The 22,240-nt window shown below is 38.6% G+C and overlaps 2 protein-coding genes across 4 annotated transcripts in view; one reads left to right on the top strand and one right to left on the bottom strand.

Moving 5' to 3' along the window:
* XKR9 (XK related 9) overlaps nucleotides 1-11,603 on the bottom strand; it is a 47,089-nt gene extending 35,486 nt beyond the window's left edge. The window contains exons 1-3 of one of the 2 annotated variants that reach the window (XM_058528869.1): nucleotides 11,522-11,603; nucleotides 9,193-9,272; nucleotides 1,929-2,476 (exon numbers count right to left, since the gene is read on the bottom strand). In XM_058528869.1, the coding sequence (XP_058384852.1) occupies nucleotides 1,929-2,200 (272 nt within the window). In that variant the 5' untranslated portion in view covers nucleotides 2,201-2,476; nucleotides 9,193-9,272; nucleotides 11,522-11,603. Of the gene's footprint in view, nucleotides 1-1,928; nucleotides 2,477-9,192; nucleotides 9,273-11,521 lie in introns of those variants that run through there. The other variant, XM_058528870.1, reaches the window with a different exon arrangement.
* Nucleotides 11,604-11,776: 173 nt separating this feature from the next.
* LACTB2 (lactamase beta 2) overlaps nucleotides 11,777-22,240 on the top strand; it is a 42,884-nt gene continuing 32,420 nt past the window's right edge. For both annotated transcript variants that reach the window (XM_058528867.1, XM_058528866.1), the window contains exons 1-2: nucleotides 11,777-11,938; nucleotides 19,967-20,130. In XM_058528867.1, coding sequence (XP_058384850.1) covers nucleotides 11,817-11,938; nucleotides 19,967-20,130 — 286 coding nt within the window. In that variant the 5' untranslated portion in view covers nucleotides 11,777-11,816. The remainder of the gene's footprint in view (nucleotides 11,939-19,966; nucleotides 20,131-22,240) is intronic.

Below are 22,240 nucleotides of genomic sequence, written 5' to 3'. Positions count from 1 at the left end.
ACTGCTGAAGGAAATTAAAGAAAGTCTAAATAAATGGAGAGAAAAACCTTGTTCATGGATTGGAAGACTCGATGACTCAAAATTGTTAAGAGGTCATTTGGAACTGTATACTTAAAATATGTGCATTTTATTGTATGTAAAATTATACCTCAATAAGTCAATTTGTTTAAAAATTGATTGGTATATTGTTGACACAGACGTTCCTTGAACAGAGTTGCATCCCAGGTATGCATAACCTATATGTAGGCCAGGGAACTTCAAGCCATGAATTTAAGTGTAGACTCCACCTGACAGAACCTCTAGACATCTCCTAGGAATAAAATCAAAGCCTCTAGAGAGAGCTTGGTGAAGGTCCCACAAATAATTTTTTCAAGGGCAATGACCAGACATAATTATTGATACCAGGCATACATGAAAACAAGGCAATATGAGCACTCAATAGTAGAAGCAGAACCAGTTGGAACAAACCTGAAAAGTCTTCAGATATTGGAATTATAAATGAAAAAATTATGCTTAGTATGTTCAAAGATGTAAATAGCAAGTTTGAAAATACTTGCAATGAACAGAAAATTATAAAAAGTGACATAGCAGACTTGAAAAGACCAAACAGAGCTTCTAAAAATAAAAATTGTAATAGTCAAAATTTAAAACTCTGTGGTTGAATGCAACAACATTTGGCCATAGCAAAAGAAAGTACTAGTGAAATAAAAAAGAGTTATGAAAAAATTACACAAAATGTACCATAAAGAGTCAAAAAATAAAAATTTAAAATATCTAACATGTTAACAGCCATGTTAGATACAGTGAGAAGGTCTAACTTACATTTGCTTGGAGTCCCAGAAGGAAAAGAGATAGAAATATGATAAAGAAAATGTTAGAAAAGATAATGGCTGAGAATCGTGCAGAACTGATAGAAGATAACAATCCATAGAATCGAGAGCACTGGCAAATCCCAAGCAAGAGAAATAAAAATAAATCTATACTTAGATATATCATAAACTGTAGAAACCCAAAGATAAAGAGAAAAATCATAAGAGCAGCCAAAGGGGGAAAAAAGACAAAATACTTTTAAAAGAACAACAGTAAGACTGACATATAACCCCTCAAGAACAACAATGGAACCCAAAAGATAAAAGAATGTAATATGCAGAGAGAAAGTAACTACTCATCTAGAATTCTAAAGTCACTGAAATATCTCTCAAGAAAGATGGCTATTAAAACAGCCCAAATTCAAAATCTAACTATAACAAAACAGTATGTTATCCTCTTAATATCTGTCTTTAATTTTTCTCTTTACCTTTAGTATATATATTGCTTTAAACATAATTAAATCCCTTAAGGTAATAATAAAAAGGTCATACGAAATTACATACATGGAAAAATCATAGAATTCTCAGGGCCTATTTAGATCCTAGTTTAACTATAAAATAGGTTTGAACAACATGACTCTTAAGGTTGTTTTTAGTTCTATGTATGATTTTGTACCTAGCCAACCACATGGCTACTGCATTACTGCAGTAAAAATTTCATTTAGTTAAATCGATGGTATAAGTAACTTAAAAATTTAAGTGCTTTATCAGAGTTGCAAGTGATAGGCTATATTTGCATAGTCAGGCTTGGAATATAAAACAGAACATAAAAGATTCACAAGACATAGAAATTAGTATTTTTCCTTCCCATAAAAAGTGAGTACATATCAGAAAAAGTAACTTCATAGGTAAATTAAATTAAAACATTCTATTAATGAACCTGGAAAATTCTGACAGTACAGCAACGACTCATATAAGCAATGATAGTGAGGGGCAAGTAACCTTTGTGCTACATACAAATAGGGGACCTTTGTACATTTGACTACTCTCAGATACAGAAAGGTAGTTTCCGTTCGAATAAAAGAAAAACAGTGTTAATGATCAAAAGTGTATGCTCACCTTGTAAAAACTCCTCCTTGCAAGCAATGAAGTAGAAGAAAACAATGCTGACTTTCTTGACCTGCCTTCTTTAAATCAGCCTTGAACCAAGAATAACTAAAACACTGGACAACAAGTGTTCCAAAGAGCATAAAGCTCACTGTTAAAGCACCAAAAACATATTGTCTTTCAAGGAAAAACCTGACAGATACCCAGAAGTCCACAATTAAATCAGTTATATAGATTATAATGCCAAGAACTGACATCATAAAATTCAATTTAGTATATTTCATTATGAGTCACTATAGCTCTCGGTTATCTTTCTTCTCTCATACAAAAAGAAAAAAAAATACCAGAACTATTATTAGTGCAGCCTTTGGTATAGCACTGAATTTTAATTTCTACTCCCTAAATCTATTTAGAAGAAAGAATAAATATTGTGAAATTGGAACACTAAAACCAAGTCACTAATTTTAACTTTCTTTTCTAAATCCCTAATCTGGGTCCAATGTTACAAGGCTTTATTCAATCTTCTGTTTCACAACGATCTTCATTACAGACGACAACACCTAAAATGAAACATATATAAAAGATTCCAAAAGTCTTGAGTATAATATTAAAAACCCTAGGCCATGACTTTATCAAACCTCTACTTTTTCTAAAAATAATTTATTACCACTAAATATAGTTCTTATAATACCTTTGGGAAAGTAAAGTCTCAGAAATATACTTACCAGTTGACAACTTCCTCTCAGGCTATTTGCCTCTTAAAAAACATACCATACTCACCAAGATATTTATCACAGGCCATTGACAGTGGCAAAAAATTGGAAACAATTTAAATTTGTCAATATAAGGAATGGTAAATAATGGTAGATTCATAGAACAGAATATTACAAAGCTACTAAAACTATATTTAACAAAGGTACAATAGCTGTGAAAATTCTTAATATGCTTTTGATTCAGCAATTCCATCTAAGAATCAAGCCTAGGGGAATATTCACCAATATGCACAAAGATATATGCTCTTTGCAGAACCTTTTTTATAATAGCAAAAAATTGAAAATTACCTAAATGACATTTGAGAGTTCAATAAATTATGGTACATCTCTACTAAAGAATATACCACACAACCTTTAAAAAGAATCAAGTAGCTTTGTATAAACTGACTTTGGAAGATCTCCAGAAAGTATTAAGTGAAAAAAGCAAGTGCCAGAAGGATAAATATAGCATTTATGGTTAATTATATATGGAGATGGGAAAGACGTTGAGACTAGGAAGCAAATGCAACTTTAATCCTTTAATTAATTAAATATTCTTTTATATTGTTTGAGTTTTTTACAATAGACATGTACTCGTGTATTACATAATTTCTTAAAATAAAAACAACAATAAATGATATTTATAAAGAATTTCAATGACTGGAGAAAAAGTTTATGCTACTAATGATAGCTAACATTTACTTAGCACTATGTGCCAGGCACTGAGCTAAATGTTGTATATAAAATGCCCCCATTTAATTCTTACATCAAACTTAGGATATAGATACTACAATGATCCCTATTTTATAAATGTGGGCTAAATGCAATCCGAAGACAAGATTTGTCTGGGGGCCGGCCCCGTGGCACAGCGGTTAAAGTGCGCATGCTCTGCTGCTGGAGGCCAGGGTTCGGATCCCAGGCGCACACCGACGCACCACTTGTCAAGCTATGCTGTGGCGGCATCCCATATAAAGTGGACGAAGATGGGCAGGGATGTTAGCCCAGGGCCAGTCTTCCTCAGTGAAAAAAGAGGAGGATTGGCATGGATGTTAGTTCAGGGCTGATCTTCCTCACCAAAAAAAAAAAAAAAAAAAAGGTTTGTCTGACAAGTGTTTTTAAAAATTTTTCTAATTAACTGCCAATATTTGATATATAAATCCAGATTTTTCACTGCTATCAAAACACTGAAAAATCTGCTACACTAGACTACCAATCCTTCATGAGCACTGGGTACCCCCTTAGATAGGGCATGCTTTCTCAAGTTCACCATGGTAGCTAGCCACCCCACTTCAATCATTTCAGCAGCTGAGTCTCAATGTTAATGCAGCTACCTACTAGCTGTGTGTCCTTAAACATGTTCTTTTACTTCCCTATGCCTTATTTTCTTCATCTGAATTATGGAGATAATGTATATACCTCATAGGGTTGTTGTGAAGGTTAAGATAATATATATAATACATATAAACCTCTAGAAAATACTTGGCACACAGTTAGGACTCAAAAAATGTTAGTTATCATTATTACCTTGCCTACCTGCCTGATCTCTGTAAGCATCTGAGTTTGCAATCTTTGACTTGACTTTAAAGAACGTTAAGTGAAGAAATACTATGGTATGATCTTAAGGCTTTGAAAATGCAAAGGAAATAAGACTGGAGAAATACAAAAATGTTAACAATGGTTTTATCTGGGAAATTATGGCATTATAGATGATTTTTTCTTTCTTCTTCATTCTTTTCTACATGGATTGAATTGTTTCCCCCAAAAATTCATACATTGAAGTTCTAACTCCCCAAGGTGACTGTATTTAGAGATAGGACTTTAAGGAGGTTATGTTAAAAGAAGTCATAAGGATGAGGCCCTAATCCAATAGAATTGGTGTCCTTATACAAAGAGGAAGAGATCTATCTCTGCCACACACACACACACACACACACACACACACACACACGTACACTCAGGAAAAGCCATGTGAGGACACAATGAGAAAGTAGCTATCTGCAACCACTGAGGGGCCTCATCAGAAACCAACCCCGCTGGCACCTTGATGTTAGACTTGCAGTTGCCAAAACTGTGAAAAAATAAGTTTCTGTTGTTTTAGCCACCCAGTCTCTGGTATTATGTTATGGCAGCCTGAGTAGACTAACACCCTTATGCGACCTATAAAGAACATTTATTACTTCAAAAACCAGAGGGAAAAGTGTTACTAAAAACACACACAACCTAATATTTACAGTGTTCTTGTCATTTTACCACTTAGCAGTATTTTGTTTAAAAGACTTCAGAACAATATTAAAAAGCATTTCACTTTTCTTACAGAAAAAAAAAAAAAAAAAAAACAAGAGTCTATTATCACTACTTTTCCTGTCAAGAATGTTGTGGTCAACAGGATGGAAAAAATAATTTCAAAATCTGAGTTTTTCCAATCTAGCAGGCCATGAATTTCCCTCCAGTAGGTTTCTCATCTTAAAATGAAAGACATCATGTCCAACATAAGCACGGAGTTTAGGAGGATGAGATTTAATCAGAAGGTTCTGTTCAATTGAATTAATAAAATATTTACTTAGAACCCACCATGTGCTGTTTTAGGCTCCTGGGATATATCAAGTGACAAAAGAGACAAAAATCCCTGCCCTGGTGGCACTTACATCGAGCAGAGAAAGACAGCCCATTAACAATAAAATAATAAGTAAACTGAATATCATATCAGAAGGTGATAAGTGCTATGGAAAAAACAGAGTTGTTAAAGGAGACCAGGAGTTGGAGTAGAGGCAGGTACATATGGGTTGCAATTTTAATTAGAATGGTCAGAGCAGGCCTCAATGAGAAGGTGGCATTGGAGTAACGAAATTAGCCATGTGGATATCCTATGGCAAAGCTTTCCAAGTGGGAGGAACAGCTAGTTTGAAAGTCTAATGTACTAGATTTTGAGTATGTCCTCCAGAAACAGAAGTTCCTCAAAATATTGGCAGATTTCTTAGCATGGTTATGTTGGATGTGTTTAACGTGTATCCAGATCATGTTCTAAAATCATTCTAAAAAATATAATTTCTTAAGCTTTACTATCTAGGGAAAAAAACAGTCCATATATGTATGGAAGAATAGATAGTAATAATGATAGCTACCATTGCTGAATGTTTACTATGTGTGAAGTTTTTTACATACTTTTTTTTTTTCTGCTAAGGAAGATTCTCCCTGACCTAACATCCGTTGCCATTCTTCCTCTTTTTGTGAGGAAGACATGTGAGCTGCCACCACAGCAGGGCCACTGAAAGATGAGTGGTATAGGTCCACACCCCGGAACCAAACCTGGGCCATCGAAGCAGAGCATGCTGAACTTAACCACTAGGCCACCAGGGCTGGCCCCATACATTATTACATTTAATCCTCACAAATCCCTACCAGAAGAGTATTATTGGTCTCATTTAACAGATGCATAAACTGAGGCTTAGAGATGCTGGGTATTTAGATGAGATATCTCTAATGAGTAAACTAATTTTAATGTAGATAATTTCCCTAAAATTACAGACTATAATACCTAAGCACTCCATGTTTGCATTTCTTAATTACTCTCCCCACAAAGAGAGCTTCCTTTACCTGGCATGGATAAGGGAAACACTAGCAGTTTTGTGTCAAGTTTTACAAGATGGGAAAAATAATTCCTAAGAAACAGAAATTGCATTATTGGCAGAACATCAGACTCAATACAGGCATACCTTGAAGATACTGAAGGTTTGGTTCCGGACTACCACAAGAAAGCGAACACCGCAATAATGCAAGTCACACGAATTTTTTGGTTTCCCAGTGCATATAAAAGTTATGTTTACACTACATAATGTTATGTCTACTAAGCGTGCAATAGCATTATGTCGAAAAATACAATGTATATACCTTAACTAATAACTACTTTATTGCTAAAAATTGCTTACCATCATCTGACCCTTCAGCAAGTCATAATCTTTTTGCTGGTGGAGGGTCTCACCTCAATGTTGATGGCTACTGACTGATCAGGGGGGTGGTTGCTGAAGATTGGGGGGACTCTGGCAATCTTTTAAAATAAGACAACAATGAAGTTTGTTGCATCGATTGACTCTTCCTGTCATGAACTATTTCTCTGTAGCATGCAATGCTGTCTGATAGCATTTTAGCCACTGTAGAACTTCTTTCACAATTGGAGTCAATCCTCAAAAACTCTGTCACTCCTTTATCAACTAAGTTTATGTAGTATTCTAAGTTCCTTGTTGTCATTTCAGCAATCTTCACAGCATCTTCACCAGGAATAGATTCCATCTCAAGAAACCACTTTCTTTGCTCATTCAATAAGAAGCAATTCCTCATTCATTAAAACTTTATCATGAGATTGTAGCAATTTCATCACATCTTCAGGATCCTCTTCTAATTCTAGTTCTCTTGCTACTTCCACCACATCTGCAGTTGCTTCCTCCACTGAAGTCTTAAACCCCTCAAAGTCATCCATGAGAGTTAGAATCAACTTCTTCCAAATTCCTGTTAATGTTGATATTTTGGCCTCTTCCCATGAATCACAAATGTTATTACTGGTATCTAAAATGGTGAATCTTTTCCAGAAGGTTTTCAATTTGTTTTGCCCAGATCCATCAGAGGAATCACTATCTATGGCAGCTATGGCCTTACAAAATGTATTTCTTAAATAATAAAATTTGAAAGTTTAAATGACTCCTTGATCCATGGGCTGCAGAATGGATGTTGTGCTTGCAGATATGAAAACATTAATCTCGTTCTACATCTCCATCAGGGCTTTTGGGTGACCAAGTGCACTGTCAATGAGCAGCCATATTTTGAAAGGAATCTTTTTTTCTGAGCAGTAGGTCTCAACTGCAGGCTTAAAATATTCAGTAACTCATGTTGTAAACAGATGTGCTGTCATTCAGACTTTGTTGTTCCATTTATAGAGCACAGGCAAAGTAGATTTAGCATAATTCTTAAGGGCCCTAGGATTTTCAGAATGGTAAATGAGCATTGGCTTCAACTTAAAGTCACCAGCTACATTACTCCCTAACAAGAGAATCAGCCTATCTTTTGAAGCTTTGAAGCCGGGCGTTCACTTCTCCTCTCTAGTCATGAAAGTCCTAGATGTCATCTTCTTCCAATAGAAGGCTGTTTCATCTACATTGAAAATCTGTTGTTTACTGTAGCCACCTTCATTAATGATCTTAGCTAGATCTTCTGGATAACTTACTGCAGCTTCTACATCTGTACTTGTTGTTTCACCTTGCACTTTTATGTTAAGGAGATGACTTCTTTCCTTAAACTTCATGAACCAACTTCTGCTAGCTTCAAACCTCTCTTCTGCAGCTTCCTCGCCTCTCGCAGCCTTCACAGAATCGAAGAGAGTTAGCCCCTTGCTCTGGATTAGGCTTTAAGGGGATGTTGTGGCTGGTATGATCTTCTATCCAGACCACTCAAACATTCTCCGTATCAGCAATAAGGCTGTTTTGCTTTCTTTTCATTCATGTCTTCACAAGAAGAGCACTTTTAATTTCTTTCAAGAACTTTTCCTTTGCAATCATAGCCTGGCTAACTATTTGATGCAAGAGGCCTAGCTTTCAACATGCCTTCCTCACTAAGCTTAATCATTTCTAGCTTTTGACTTAAGGTGAGAGACATGCAACTCTTCCTTTCACTTGAACACTTCAAGGCCACTGTAGGGTTATTAATTAGCCCAAAGAGAAGGAGAGCGACAGGGGAACAACTGGTCTCTGGAGCAGTGAGAACAAACATAACACTTATCGGACTAAGTTGGTGGTCTTATATGGGTGTGGTTCATGGTGCCCTAAAACAATTACAATAGTAACATCAAAGATCACCGATCACAGATCACCATAACAAAGATAGTAATAATGAAAAAGTTTGAAATATTGTGAGAATTAGCAAAATGTGACACAGAGACATGAAGTGAGCAAATGCTGTGGGAAAAACGGTGCCAATAGACTTGCTTGATGCAGGGTTGTCACAAGCCTTCAATTGGTAAAACACATAATATCTGCAAAGCACAATAAAGTGAAGCACAATAAAACAAGGTATACCTTTAGACTAACCTAATATGGCAACTTCTATACTCCTAATGTAGTCAGGCAGAACATAACACCAACTGAAAAGAAAAGTATACAGCAAGGTAATAAATACGGCAGCTCTCATAAAGAGAACCCACAGCTCTTTCAATAACCACACATTTGTATAACTTGTATGAGTTCATCTCTATTCCTACAGTTGATCATTGTTCCAATACCACCTTAGGAAAAATAAGGCCACCTACAAAATCTGACTTCACAGAGAACTTGTGACACTCACTAACTTAACAGGACAGTTTCGATCCAATTTCATTCAGAGGTCAACCCAGCTGTGTGGCTACCTGGCTGCCAGCCAAAGTAAATGACCTTTGCCCACTGTATAAGATCTCTTTGCCATAAAGCAAATACTTGAAGAAGTAAAAACCAGCAAACTTTCATTTTTCAACCAAATTTAACAGACATAAAATACAGACTTACTTGTCAAATATAAAAAGCCTTCTTTAACTCAAAGTCCCTTCTGGAAACCTTCATCCTGCAAATCTTTTATTTCTTCTTCACTGAAAACAAGTGTAATTAAAGGGCATGTAAACCTTTAAGACCAAATACAAAATGAAACTGAAATCACCTGTTAGTCATATGTGGGATTTTCTAATCTAGTGACAACAGAGTTTGTATCATTCAGACTATGGTACATCCCTTTCTAACTATCACATTGGGGGAAGGAATAACACAGCTCCTTTTATAGGTTGATTAGATTACAACCTGTACTGCATTTATCAATTAAGTTTTAAGAAAACACAATTTGCCTCATAGCATGTCCAAATGGACAAGTCATGTTTGAAAGGGAGAGAGATTCTTGAATTTAAAATACTCTGACAAAGAATTTACAAAGTATAATTAACATAGTCCTACCTACTTTTTCAAACTGTGTACCTTCTCAAATCCTAAGCCCCAAGAATATATGACTGTTGGTTTCTGTTCTCAAAATAAACACATTTGTTCTACTTCCAAGGCTCTGCTCAAGGTTATTTACTGTCTAGAATGCCCTTCTACCTCCATCTGCCTGATGAAGTTCCATCAATCCTTCAAGAACCAGCTCAAAACCCATCTCCTTTAAGCTTTCCCAGATATTCCCAATCGACGACTCTTCCCTTCATCCTTGCAATCCCATCACTTTAGCTGTACTTCTCTAGGATTTACTCATATATGCTTTAAAATAAGATCACGTATGTCTCCCTCCTAGCTATAAGCCTCTAGAAAGCCTACTATCTTACTCATTTTAACAACCCCCCCCAATATGTCTACAACAATACTTTGCATGTCGTAGGCAGACGATAAATGACTGTAAAAGTAACTGACAGAATGTAAAACATCTTTGGTCTTATTTCTTGGAGAGGAACTTAAACTTCAAGCCACACTGCTAAACATATCCACAAAGACTCAGTTTTGTATCTGTAGCCTAGATCTCTCTTCTGAGATCAACCCATATATCCAACTGACTATAGATTTCTTTACTGGGATATCCCACAATGACCTCAATGTCAATTTGTCTAAACCAAGTTCACTGTCTACTCTCTGTTCCTGCTCTTCTGCTCGCGTCTCTTGTATAATTCTACTCAGGTCACTTAACTTTTAAATTGTTGGAAGCGTTTCTTCATCTGCCAAATAAAGAACTTGGCAATGGACTAAATGAAATTGAGATGGAAGCACAAGGGAAATCTTAATTTAAAAAAAAAAAAAAGGTAAGGGATAAGAGAATCAAGCTGCAAGCACTATGGTCCAGAAATTACTGTTCCACCCTCTTCTCAAAGGTTTGCTGACTTTCCAGCACAGAGTTCTTAAAAAGGGAAGATGGAGGTAACTTTGGCCTGAATAGCCATTATTGATGCTAAAAATTAATAAATATTGGTGAGTTGAAAATGCCTGATGTAGGGAATTTTGATGGTTATTCCAAGCATTTTTTTAAAGGGCGTATTGCTTGCCTTCTCATTGCAAAGGGGATAATTGGGATGATTTCAGTGAAGGTTCTTGAGACACTTTTCCAGTAAAAGTACCTGTCTGAGACAAAAGGCAGAGAAATTTGTCACACATAATACAGGTGTATCTTTCAAGAAATCTGGAATATTAAACTGCTGGTTTGTAAAATAAATATTTTCTAAATTAACAGCAGATAGTCTTTTCTTCAGAAATACCCGCAAAAAAAAGAATGTTAAAAAAGCTGGTCCTAAATTTTAAAACTACAGCGTCTCCTGTGTCAGCTTCTCACTTGTTTTGAACAGGGGCTGGGCTGGCATAGAGGATATATTCTACACCTCTGCTGGGGTGGTGGTTACCTACAAGGGTCATAACTCGATGAAACTGATCACAGGATCCGTGCATTTTCTTTTAGGTAAACTGTAACTCGATTTTTTTTTTTAACGGGGAGCCGTCATGAATACTGGAGAAAATGCTCAGCAGCTTAGAAGAGGTCTCGTTACAGAGAAAATAAGGGCCTCACATCTTGGGCATGAAGCTCCTCCACCAGGCCGACCTAGCTCTCCGGGCAGGAGGGTGGCGCAAGGAGGGAGAGGCAAGCTCCCTGAATGTGCCCAGACGGGGACAAGTGCTGGTGCCCGGCGGAGAGGAACAAGGCTTCCGACGCGTAACACACACACACACACACACACACACACACACACACACACACACACACACACACGCCATTGCCTAAAAACCTGATGAGCAGTCTTTCCCGGAATTAACTCAATAACTAACCCCAAACCTGCCTGCCCCTTGCTCCATCACGAGACTTTCCAGGTCAAAGTACCCTTCGTCCACTTGGATGAACTCTCCCGCCTGGACACAAACTCTGGTGACAAGCCGCAGCGCCCCGGGTACCCGAGGCCAGCCTCGCCTCACGCCACCTCAGCCACGCGCCCGCGAACCCGCTCAGGCGGCCGCCCGCCACCGCGTCACGTGACCTGTGGCCCCGCCCCCGGCGCCGCTGCCGAGCGCCCTCTCCCCCGCGGGCGCGGCGTCATGTGACCGCGGGCCCCGCCCCTTCCGGGCCCTGCGGTTCTAGGCTTGGGTACGGTAGTGGCCGGCGAGCGGCTGAGGCGGAGATGACTGCCATCCTGCAGCGCATCGAACCGCTGTCAAGTCGGGTGGTGCGCGTCCTGGGCTGTAACCCGGGTCCCATGACCCTGCAGGGCACCAACACCTACTTGGTGGGGACCGGCCCCAGGTAAACGTCCCTCCTCCCCCCCCAGCATACGCACCGGCCCGCGAGACCCACGGAGCTGGGGCTGAGACGATTGGTCGCCGCGGGCCCGGAGCCTGTGCGCCCGCAGCTGGGAGCGCGGCGTCCTGCCCCTAACCGCGACCACCCCCGCTGGGAACCTCTCTAACTTAAAAGTGGCTAACGAGGGAGAAATTTTTTAGAAACTTCCTGTTTTTGAAACGCAGTTTGCTCGATGTTGAATGCAAGGGTGAGCGTCTCTAAGCTGTTGAGAATTTAAGATCGCCTGGAGTTGTTAAGAATCCAGAAAAGCGTTTGCTTGGCTCACGTGATTTGCACTGGTGTTTTGACCGAACTATAACTTCCTTTCGCAAGAGCGATTAATTGTGCCAAGGCCTTTTTCTTAACTCACCGGCAGAGGGCAGGAATTTCTGGCTTCCACGTTGCTGGAGTGTGAAACCCGAAAGAGCGACCTAGCCCTTGGGAGAGAGGAGCTGACTAGTTTTGGGTTTTGTTACTATTGTGTGGCCTTATTTAAGTTATTTTGTGGATGGAATAACCTCTCTGTATTTCTAAGATTTTTCGCTTGTTCAGCTGCATTCTGCTTTAGTGGAATTATGCAGAAATGGGAGAGATGGTTTACTGCACAATAAGTGCATTGAGCAATTTTTGTATAGTCTAGATAATAGAAAATAAATATATAGTTCCTCTTGAGCATAGAATTTAATTGTGCAGTCACAACGTGTTAACAATAAAATATAGTTAATTACTAAAAACAGTTTAATAAGTATAGTTTATTGAGTTTTCACTTGCAGCATCTACTATATTTGCCTTTTTCCAGTAAATCAGAGTTTTAGAAGCAGCAGGATGGAGGAACTGCAAGTATTGCAAGTTAGGCAGGCAAAAGGTTAAGTCCAGAGTAAGCAAGAATGGGTAGGTACAAGAACTTTAGGCTGCTTCCAGAATTTAGGAGAGTAGAGAATTCAGCAGAAAAAATAGCTGATATCTAGGGTAGAGTCTGTTCTGGCTGGAACTCCACCCCAGGAAGTCCATAGGCATCGTCTTCTGTCTTCAGGGTGTCATCTTAAGCTAGCTCTAAAGTCAATACCTAATGAAAATTGCAGATAGTCAGAATTACCCTAGAAAGTCTCTTGGGAGAAGACTATGTTGGAGATCAGTGCAATGTCTCTCAGTAAGTTCAGTGCAGCCTACTTTTCTTCCAGGGATAAAACAGATGGCTGATTCTGTTTGAAAACCACAAAAAGGTTGGCTTGCTTTTAGAGGCCATGTTGTATGAAAAATACATTCTGTGTCTTTAAACACTGGAATCACACTCAGTGTAGCAAAGTGCTCATGCTAAAAGACATAAAGAACCTGAAACTGACTGAGGGAAGAGCAGATTCATGGTCTCCCATCTTATACTGCATACACTACTGTTCACAGAAACTCATGGAGTAGAATGGCTGGTAGAATCACTCATATATGAGAGAGAGAGATGATGAGTCCATATAGTTGAGCTAGAATAAGTCAATGTACAGATGATGCTATTCTGCTGTACAAAGTATAAGTCAAGTGGCTAGCAATGAGTATTAATTGCGACCAAGTAAGAGGTTCTGGTATTGGTATTCACCTGTTCTGCTGGACAGAATCAGAAGTGGCTCCTCTATCACTAAACCCAATGGCATTTTTCCATTCCCATGTTATTTTAAACTTCGATATCTTTTGACACTGTTGACTACCCTCCTTGATTTGCTGACACCACGTTCTTCTGGTTTCCTCTTACCTTTCCAGCTGCTCTTTTCCAATTTCCTTTATAGAATCCTCCTCTTTACCAGATCTTTTAAGTGTTTGAGTTCCTCAAGACGAAATCTTAGTCTTTTTTCTGTTCTCATACTGTATTCTTTACCTAGGTAATCTTGTCTATTTCCTTGGCTTCACCTATTATCTGTTCATTAATAACTCCCAAATTTATAGCTCCAGTTTAGACAAAAGCCAAACTTGATCTTCAGACTAGGGTAGCCAATTGCTTTTTTAAATCTCTGCTTGGATGACTCACAGCCACTTGAAACTCAGTGTTTCTAACTAACTGAACTCATGGGGTTTAATGGGAAACTAAACCTGGTCCGCTTCCAGTCGTCCATATCTTGGCACACAGAACCATCTCCACATTTGATCAAGGCAAATATTTAAGTACCTCCTTAACATTTTTCTTTGCGTCCTGCACACACATCCAAGCCATTACGAAGATCTCTCTATTTCCACTGCCATCACCCAGTCCAAGCCAGTACAACTCTTGCTTAGGCTTCTGAAATCGCCTCTAACTGGCTTCTCTGCACCTACTTTTGTCCCTCTTCAATCCAGTCTCTCCCATGTAGGCAAAGTATTTTTTTTTTAATGAAAATTAGAAAGCCGTGCATATTCGGTCTCCACTTATCTCATCAACCTAATCTCAGATCTCTCTCCCATCCCAGCCCCATGAGTTGTATCCACTCTGCCTCAGGGCTTTCATGCGTGCTTCCTTTCCTCCCTGCCTCCCACTTATCCCTGTCCCCTTCACCCGCTCATCCTTTAGAGCTCAGTTCAAATATCATTTCCTCAAGGAAGCCTTCCCTGACCCCTTAGACTATGTTAGGTTAATGTAATACACTGCCTTAGCACTCCATACTTCTCATGGCCCTTATCTCAATGATAATAAAATGATTATTTTGTGTAAGAAAAAGCTTAATGTCTTTCCCCACCTCCACTCCCCAGTAGATTATAAATTCAGTGAAGGCTTATTCATTACTATATTCCCAGCACCTAGCACAGAGCCTCGTACATAGTACAGGTAGTATGGTAAATATTTGCTGAATAAGTGAGTCTTCTCTACATTTTCTCTATTATGATTTTATGACTGCTGGATACCTGCAGTTTTAGCTGGCCTTCCTTCCTCATTTTGATCAACCCATGGATACCGGATGAATTTCCCTAAAGCACTACTAAACCTACTGTGATACCTAGTACGTAGGTACTCAATAAATATTTAAATGGACATAATAGTCAAATCTTCCAAAGAGTATTTCCGCGTTCCTCCTCTGCCTAAGACCCTCTAAAAACTGCAATTTTAACCTTTACTATAAAATTGTAAATACTTTCAGGGCAAATACACTATTTCTTATTAATAGGAAAAGGCTGCTTAGCGGAGTAGAGTTAAGACTCTGGACTCATTACCTAGATCTCAATCCTGGCTTATGACTTTGGACAAGAGAGTTGACTTTCTAAGCTTCAGATTCCTTATCTGTACAACGAGGGTTATATAGTCCCTATCTCATAAAGATGTTATGAAGATTCATTGAAATTTAAGTGACAAGTCATATCAGAAGCACTTAACAGGGCCGGCCCCGTGGCTTAGCAGTTAAGTGCGTGTGCTCCGCTACTGGCGGCCTGGGTTCGGATCCCGGGCGCGCACCGACGCACCGCTTGTCCGGCCGTGCTGAGGCTGCATCCCACATACAGCAACTAGAAGGATGTGCAACTATGACATACAACTATCTACTGGGGCTTTGGGGGAACAAAAAAGGAGGAGGATTGGCAATAGATGTTAGCTCAGAGCCAGCAAAAAGAGGATTAGCATGGATGTTAGCTCAGGGCTGATCTTCCTCACACACACACACAAAAATAAAAGCACTTAACAAGCTCTAGCACGTGGGAAGCATACAATAGTGTTGGCTGTTATTTTTATCACTTCTGCTTCCCTCATTGCATCCAAACAATTCTGGGTTCATAGTAGGTGCTGAGAAAATACTTAATGATTTTGTAAGTGACAGGAAACTGACAGAGAGAGACACATTTAATATCTATCTTGATATAAAATACCTAAAAGAGGAAGTTGATTCCACTAATTTCTATCACTTGAAGAATTTTTTTTCTCCTTCACGTAGCAGATTTGTTACTGTGTGCCAGGCACTGTGCTCTAGGATTAAATTTGTTGCAGACCTGTACAGAGTCTTCTGCACTCTTCTCTTGTCCCCTGTGTTAGCATAACTTGCATTTGAGATACCCCACCTCCTGAGATGGGGTATTTTCTGTGGCCCTGAAGAACAAAATCAGGCAGCCCACATAGCAGTGACACTATCTAATCCTCCGCAATAACTATTCACGGACATCATTGATAGAATTGCTATTTGTTAAGGAGGAAACTGAGAACGTTTTTTTCTAATTTACAGCTGAAGTTTTATTTATGCACAGGAAGAATGATCTAGGTGCTTGCCTAAGCAGTCCCCTTCCACCAGAGAGCCAGTGTGTCTTGAGTGGAGAAGTCACTGTACCTTGTATCTGAATATCTAGTGCTTCCCAGCACTGCCTTTTACTGGGCCTGGAGCAAATCACTTAGCCTTTCTGAAGACCAGTTTCCTCGTCTGTAAAATAAAATAATAGTAAATAAAAAATAATACCTCCCTAGAGTTGTTGATCTGAGGGTCAAAGCGATAATAAATATGAAAGCTCCAAATGTTAGTTTAAATGGCTATGTCACGCAGTGTAAGTTGTTATCAATGTAACTGTTTTTTCCTTAATGCTTAGATACAAACTTATTTTTTAGGTTTTATAGCATCTAGACACCCATCCTCTGTTCTGAATAGATTGTGTTTATTCCAGGATTTATGAAAGTCCTATTTTCCTCACTTTGAAAGTCCTTAGTTTGCCAATCCCAATTTTTTTAGACCAAGTCGGGACCCTTAGGAGACCTAAGAAGGAAGGGGAGTGAACTACATTCTCTAGTGCCAGAGGTCTGTCCCTCACATTCACGTGCAAACAGCAAGCATAAGCATTCTAAAAGAATTGTTTTCTTTATTACTAGATTTTATCAAATCTATGTATTAAGCCCATTAATTTTGTCGTGACTTTTGATCGGCATGGTATGATCTGGCCTTTGATTTAAAATAAGGACATTAAATTCAGTTTTAGATTACAAGATATTTCAAAACAGAGTTCCTTGAGAGGAGAGGGAGGCAAGGATTGAAAAAGGGATGGGGGGGGCTTGGTGGTTTGAAAAAATTTGAGAAGTCTTGGTCTGAAGCATGGAAGGATTCTTTTCTTCTCAAGGGCCGGAAGACCTCCAAAATAGTCTTTAAGTGAAACTAATTACAGGACAGCAAGAATTTGTGGTTAATAAATGCCAGATATCCCCAAATGCACAGAGGCAGCCAAAATCTAAGATAGTAGGCCAGAGAGTATTGTTGGGAGTATCATAGTATTATAGGTTTGTGTATTTTTAATTTTATGTGACTAAATGTGCACAGTGCCAAGCATGGCACAATGTATTGTAGATATGGAAATGAACCATAAATTCCTTGACCATGCAGTCTTGTGTCTTGCTCAGCTTTGCATCTTGTAAGGTATGTATAGCACAGTATCTTGTACTTGGTAGTCCTTCATTAGCATTTGAACTAAATTTATTCAGCATACATTTATTGAGTGCCTATTTTATGCCAGAACTGTTCTAAACAACTGGAGGTTCAGTAACAAACAATTAATAGTTAATTCAAGTAGCTCAGACTTGATTTTATTGTCTGCTCTTCTCCTTCCTCCTCCTACCAGAATCAGGGGTTCTTAACCTGAGGTCTTCTATGGTCCCCCAAAGGGTATAATTCAGAGTCTGACCTTAGCTGGGCAGAAAAAAATTATACCTCTGTTAAGCTCAAACTGGAAATTAACGTTTTGTTCAATTGTGAATATAGACAACCAACCATAGTAGTAATAGTGTGTAACCATAGTAACCACAGCAATACCTGTCATTTTCTTTTTTTGTCTAATATTTTCATAGCATATTATGGTCATGACAGTTATCTCAAAATAGTATGTATATTCATCACTGTTTAGAAATTATAGTCATTATAAGATTTGGTGCTGATCTTGTTACTTCATATCATAATAAGGAAGCACATGTAGTACTGCATCATAAGTTTTTTTATTTTGATAACTGTATTTCAGTAAAATTGGTTTATTTTGTAATCGTATATATTTTATTTTAGGCACTCCAAAACATTATTCTGCAACTGGTCCATAGGTTTCACCATACTGCCAAAGCAGCCCAAGACATAAGAAAGGTTAAGAACCCGTTACCTAAAGTTATCCATCAGAACCTGCTGAAGTAATTCTCGTAGCCAAAGAAAATGGGCATTGGAGTTAGAAAGATGTGGATTCATTTATATCCTCTACTAAAGTTTGTGACATTGCGCAAATTAATATATTATATGTAAACCTGTCAAAGGCTCAGTTTCCTCCTCTGTACAATGAGAGTAAACTCTCAGAATTGTTTTGTTAATTAAATAAGATAAAAATAAAGCTACTGCCTTATTTATTCATTCAACAAATACTTATCATCTAGACATGCCACTGTCTAGGCTCTGGCAGAATCAAACACAAGATTCTTGCAGTCGTGAGGCTTAAATTTGTAGGATGGGGGAGGGTGTGGAAATAGGCAACAAATAAATATGTAAATACATAATATCCCACTATGGAGAAAAAGCAAGGGAAGATGGCAGGCAGTGTCATCAGAATGCACCGTGACCCAAACCAAACTCATCTCAAACTTGCTTCCTCCAGTGTTTACAATCTTGGTTGACATACCAATTGTCCCACCTAGGAAGCTCGGAATTGTCAACTCTTTCCTTTCCCTTCCACATTCAGTTGTTAGTAAAATCCTATTGATTGCGCCTCCTAAATGTTCTTTAAACAATCTCCTCCTTACATTTCCACTGCCAACAGGACCGTGTACCTCACCCTTTGGCCTGGTTTCCCTGTCTCCAGAGAGGACAGTTATAACACTGTGTACTTGGGAAGGAGAGCCGCTACTCTAGGGAACTTAAGGTGTAGAAGAAGCCAGTAGATCCTAAGGCCGCTGCCCTCCCCGTGGCTGTGGTCTTGGGGAAAAGGGTTAGGGAAACAAACCATCCAATATAAAATAGCCATCCAGTTACTTCCTATCATATTTACCTCATTTTAATGTTCTACAAAATGCTTTCTGTTATCTGTCACTCTTATTGTTTGTTTTCACAGCTCCTCCTTTCCATCCTCCCCTAGAATGTAAACAGGGTTTTTTGTCTCGCAAGAAAGGCGTGGCATATAGTAGATAATTCATAAACAGTTAGTGATTAATTAATAAATGAATGAATGACTCAGACTTTTCATCAGACTAATCTCTCCCCTGGACTGTGAAACTGCATGAATTAAGAAGTTTGTGAATTGGTCCTTGAGGAGGAAAATGTCACCCTTATTTCTTTAGTTCAGGAAAACTTCCTAGAGAAAGACCATCGTCCCATAACATAGTGAGGAAGGGCAGACAAAGTATAAGGAAGGTTCAGAACCACAAGCAGAAGAATATAACTAACGGGGTTGTCTGAGTAAAGAAATAAAGCAGCTCGGACATTCCCCCCAGGCCTCCCTGCTACCTTCATTTTCATGTGTAAGGGAGCCAATGTAAGACTTCAGTTGTAAGTTTTGTATGTAGTGCAGAAGACTAGGTTTCTTCAGGGATACCAATGAATCAAATTCTTTCATATCTATGAGACATTTGAGGATGTTGTAAAAGATCTCAAAGGCAGACTGGATAAAAGTACATATTCTGGTGCCAGAATACCTAGGTTTGAATGCTGGTTCCGCCACTTATTTGCGGAGTAATCTTGGGCAAGTTACCTAATTTCCGGACATAGTAATGAAATACCTACCTTAAATTGTTGTTATGAGGAATACAATTGTTTAAATATGTAAGATCCTTGGAACAGTGCCATATTTATTTTAAGTGCTATGGAACTGTGCAATATTATTGATTTTATTCCTTGTTCAGATTTACATTTAGCCATAAATTTTTTCAAAGAACTTTCTTAAGGGGATGACTATAGTTAAGCTGAAGTAACGTATACCTGGTTTTCAAGCATGTTGAAAGCAAAGCAATTTATGCAGTTTCTTAAATGTAGTAAAAATTATCTGTGTGAGAAATATGCCATTATTAACTCTGTGTTCTAATTGTGTGATTATCTTCCATTTAATTTTCAGGAGAATCCTCATTGACACTGGAGAACCAGCAGTTCCAGAATATATCAGCTGTTTAAAGCAGGCTCTGACTGAGTTTAACACAGCAATCCAGGAAATCATAGTGACTCATTGGCACCGTGATCATACTGGAGGCATAAGAGATATTTGTAAAAGCATCAGTAATGGTAAACAGAAAACATTCATTAAGCTCATTGAAGAAAACTGTTTTCAGAACAATTTATTTCAGTGACAGAGCTAAGTAGGCTAGTAAACCACTTACTGAATGAATACCTTATATTTAAATTGTACTTTTAGAAATTAATATAAATTGAGTACTATCCCCAATTTTAACAAAGGAGGGAAGGGAAAGTCCTATTTTCTATTTCAAATCTCTTTTTCCTCTTATTTTTCCCCTTTACCCAGTGTTGAAGGTCAGTTTTAATTTAGTCTGTGTGACAATTTCTACTTCAGATTTAATAGTAACTAACCACTGTTGAGCATTTACTGTGTGCCAGGCACTACCTCACGTGGGTACTGTGAGGTAGGTGCTATCGTGCGCATTCTAAACGTGATCTCAGGTCTTCCATAACTTTAAGGCAATTACTATGATATGCTAAAATACTGGTGAAAGATCATTGTAATAATAATTCTCTGTCCCTGAAACCTACTCAGTACTGACACTTTACCATCTCTCTCCTTATTCCCTCATCCCACCATCACGCACATAGATTCATTTATTCATTCATTTATTCATTCATTCCTTTAACAAATATTCAAGTGACTGCTATATCCAGGCACTGTTCTTGGCACAAGGGCTATACGGTCAACAAAACAAAGACTCTGCTCTCATGGAGCTTTCATTCTATTAGGGGAGGTAAATGATAAATAAATAGTAGGTCAGATGGTGATAGGTTCTGTGAAGAAAAAGGGAGGAGAGACTAAAGTGGAGGAGGGCAGTGGCTGTTATATCCAGGGTGGACAGGGAGAGGGAGTAAGCCATACAGGTATTCGAGAGGAGAGTGTACCAGGCAGAGGGCATTGCAGGAGCAGAGACGCTGGAATGGGGGTGTGCTTGGCATGTTCAAGGCACATGCAAGACAAGGAGGTCAAGACCGTGCACTCACAAAAGGAGTGCACATGTGCGTTCAACTAATATTTTTAAACATTTTTTTAAGTATCTCCTCTTTAGGCCTTGAGACTACAATTGGGACACCAAGATATTCTCAGCTATAGCACTCGGTATCACCAGGCTGCCCATTATAAAAAACTGTCTACCCTGTCTTACCCTCTTACCTCCTTTTTTCCAGTCCAAGGGGACTGTCTGCCACGGGAAATCATTCTCTTTCAGTCTGACTTCTCATCTTTCTTTCTCTTGTCTATCTACTCGTTAAATTTTTGTGTGTATGTGTGAGGAAGATTGGCCCTGAGCTAAGATCTGTTGCCAGTATGCCTCCTTTTTTCCTTTTTTCTCCCCAAAGCCCCAGTAGGTAGTTGTATGTCATAGTTGTACATCCTTCTAGTTGCTGTATGTGGGACGCCGCCTCAGCATGGCGTGGTGGGCTCCATGCCGCCAAAGCAGAGCGTGCGAACCTAACCACTACGTCACTGGGCCGGCCCCTACTACTCGTTAAATTTTGTGAAATAAAAAACTATGCTGAGGGTGCTTAACGAGCTTTGGTCAACTCTTTTAGCACGAAGGTCAATTTGAAAAATTTAAATATTCATGGCCCACTTTTGCTCCTTCATAAATCAACTTTATTGAGCTTGAATTTACATACATAAAATTTACTCACTTGAAGTGTATACTTTGGTAAACACCTATGTGGCCACTCCAGTCAGATAAAGAACTCTCCCACCACCCCAAGAAGAGGTCCCCTCATGCCACTCCCTAGTGATCCCCTCCACTTCCAGTGACCATTGATCTGCTTTATTTCACTCCAGATTAGTTGTGTCTGTTCTAAAATTTCACATAATGGAAACACACAGAATCACGCTCTGCTGCTTCCACACAGCATGTTTTTGAGGTTCACCCATGTTTCACGTATCAGTAGTTTGTTCCTTTTTATCGCCAAGTAGTAATCCAAGGTGGGAATATACCACACTTTATTTGTCCGTTCACCAGTTAGTGGACATTTGACCCACTTTCTTTAAATTAAAAATTAAAATAGTTTTGGGTACTATACAAAATAATGAATATTTGTATAATAGATTACCTATTGCATTGATTTAAAGAAAGCCGAGAAATTTGACACCGCTTTATAGCCACTAAAATTTTAATACTTTATTTGAGAAGTA

Source organism: Diceros bicornis, chromosome 33 (assembly GCF_020826845.1).
Source record: "Diceros bicornis minor isolate mBicDic1 chromosome 33, mDicBic1.mat.cur, whole genome shotgun sequence".
NCBI lineage: Eukaryota > Metazoa > Chordata > Mammalia > Perissodactyla > Rhinocerotidae > Diceros > Diceros bicornis.
The sequence above is the reverse complement of the archived record's forward strand: the minus strand, read 5'-3'. Positions and strand labels throughout refer to the sequence as shown.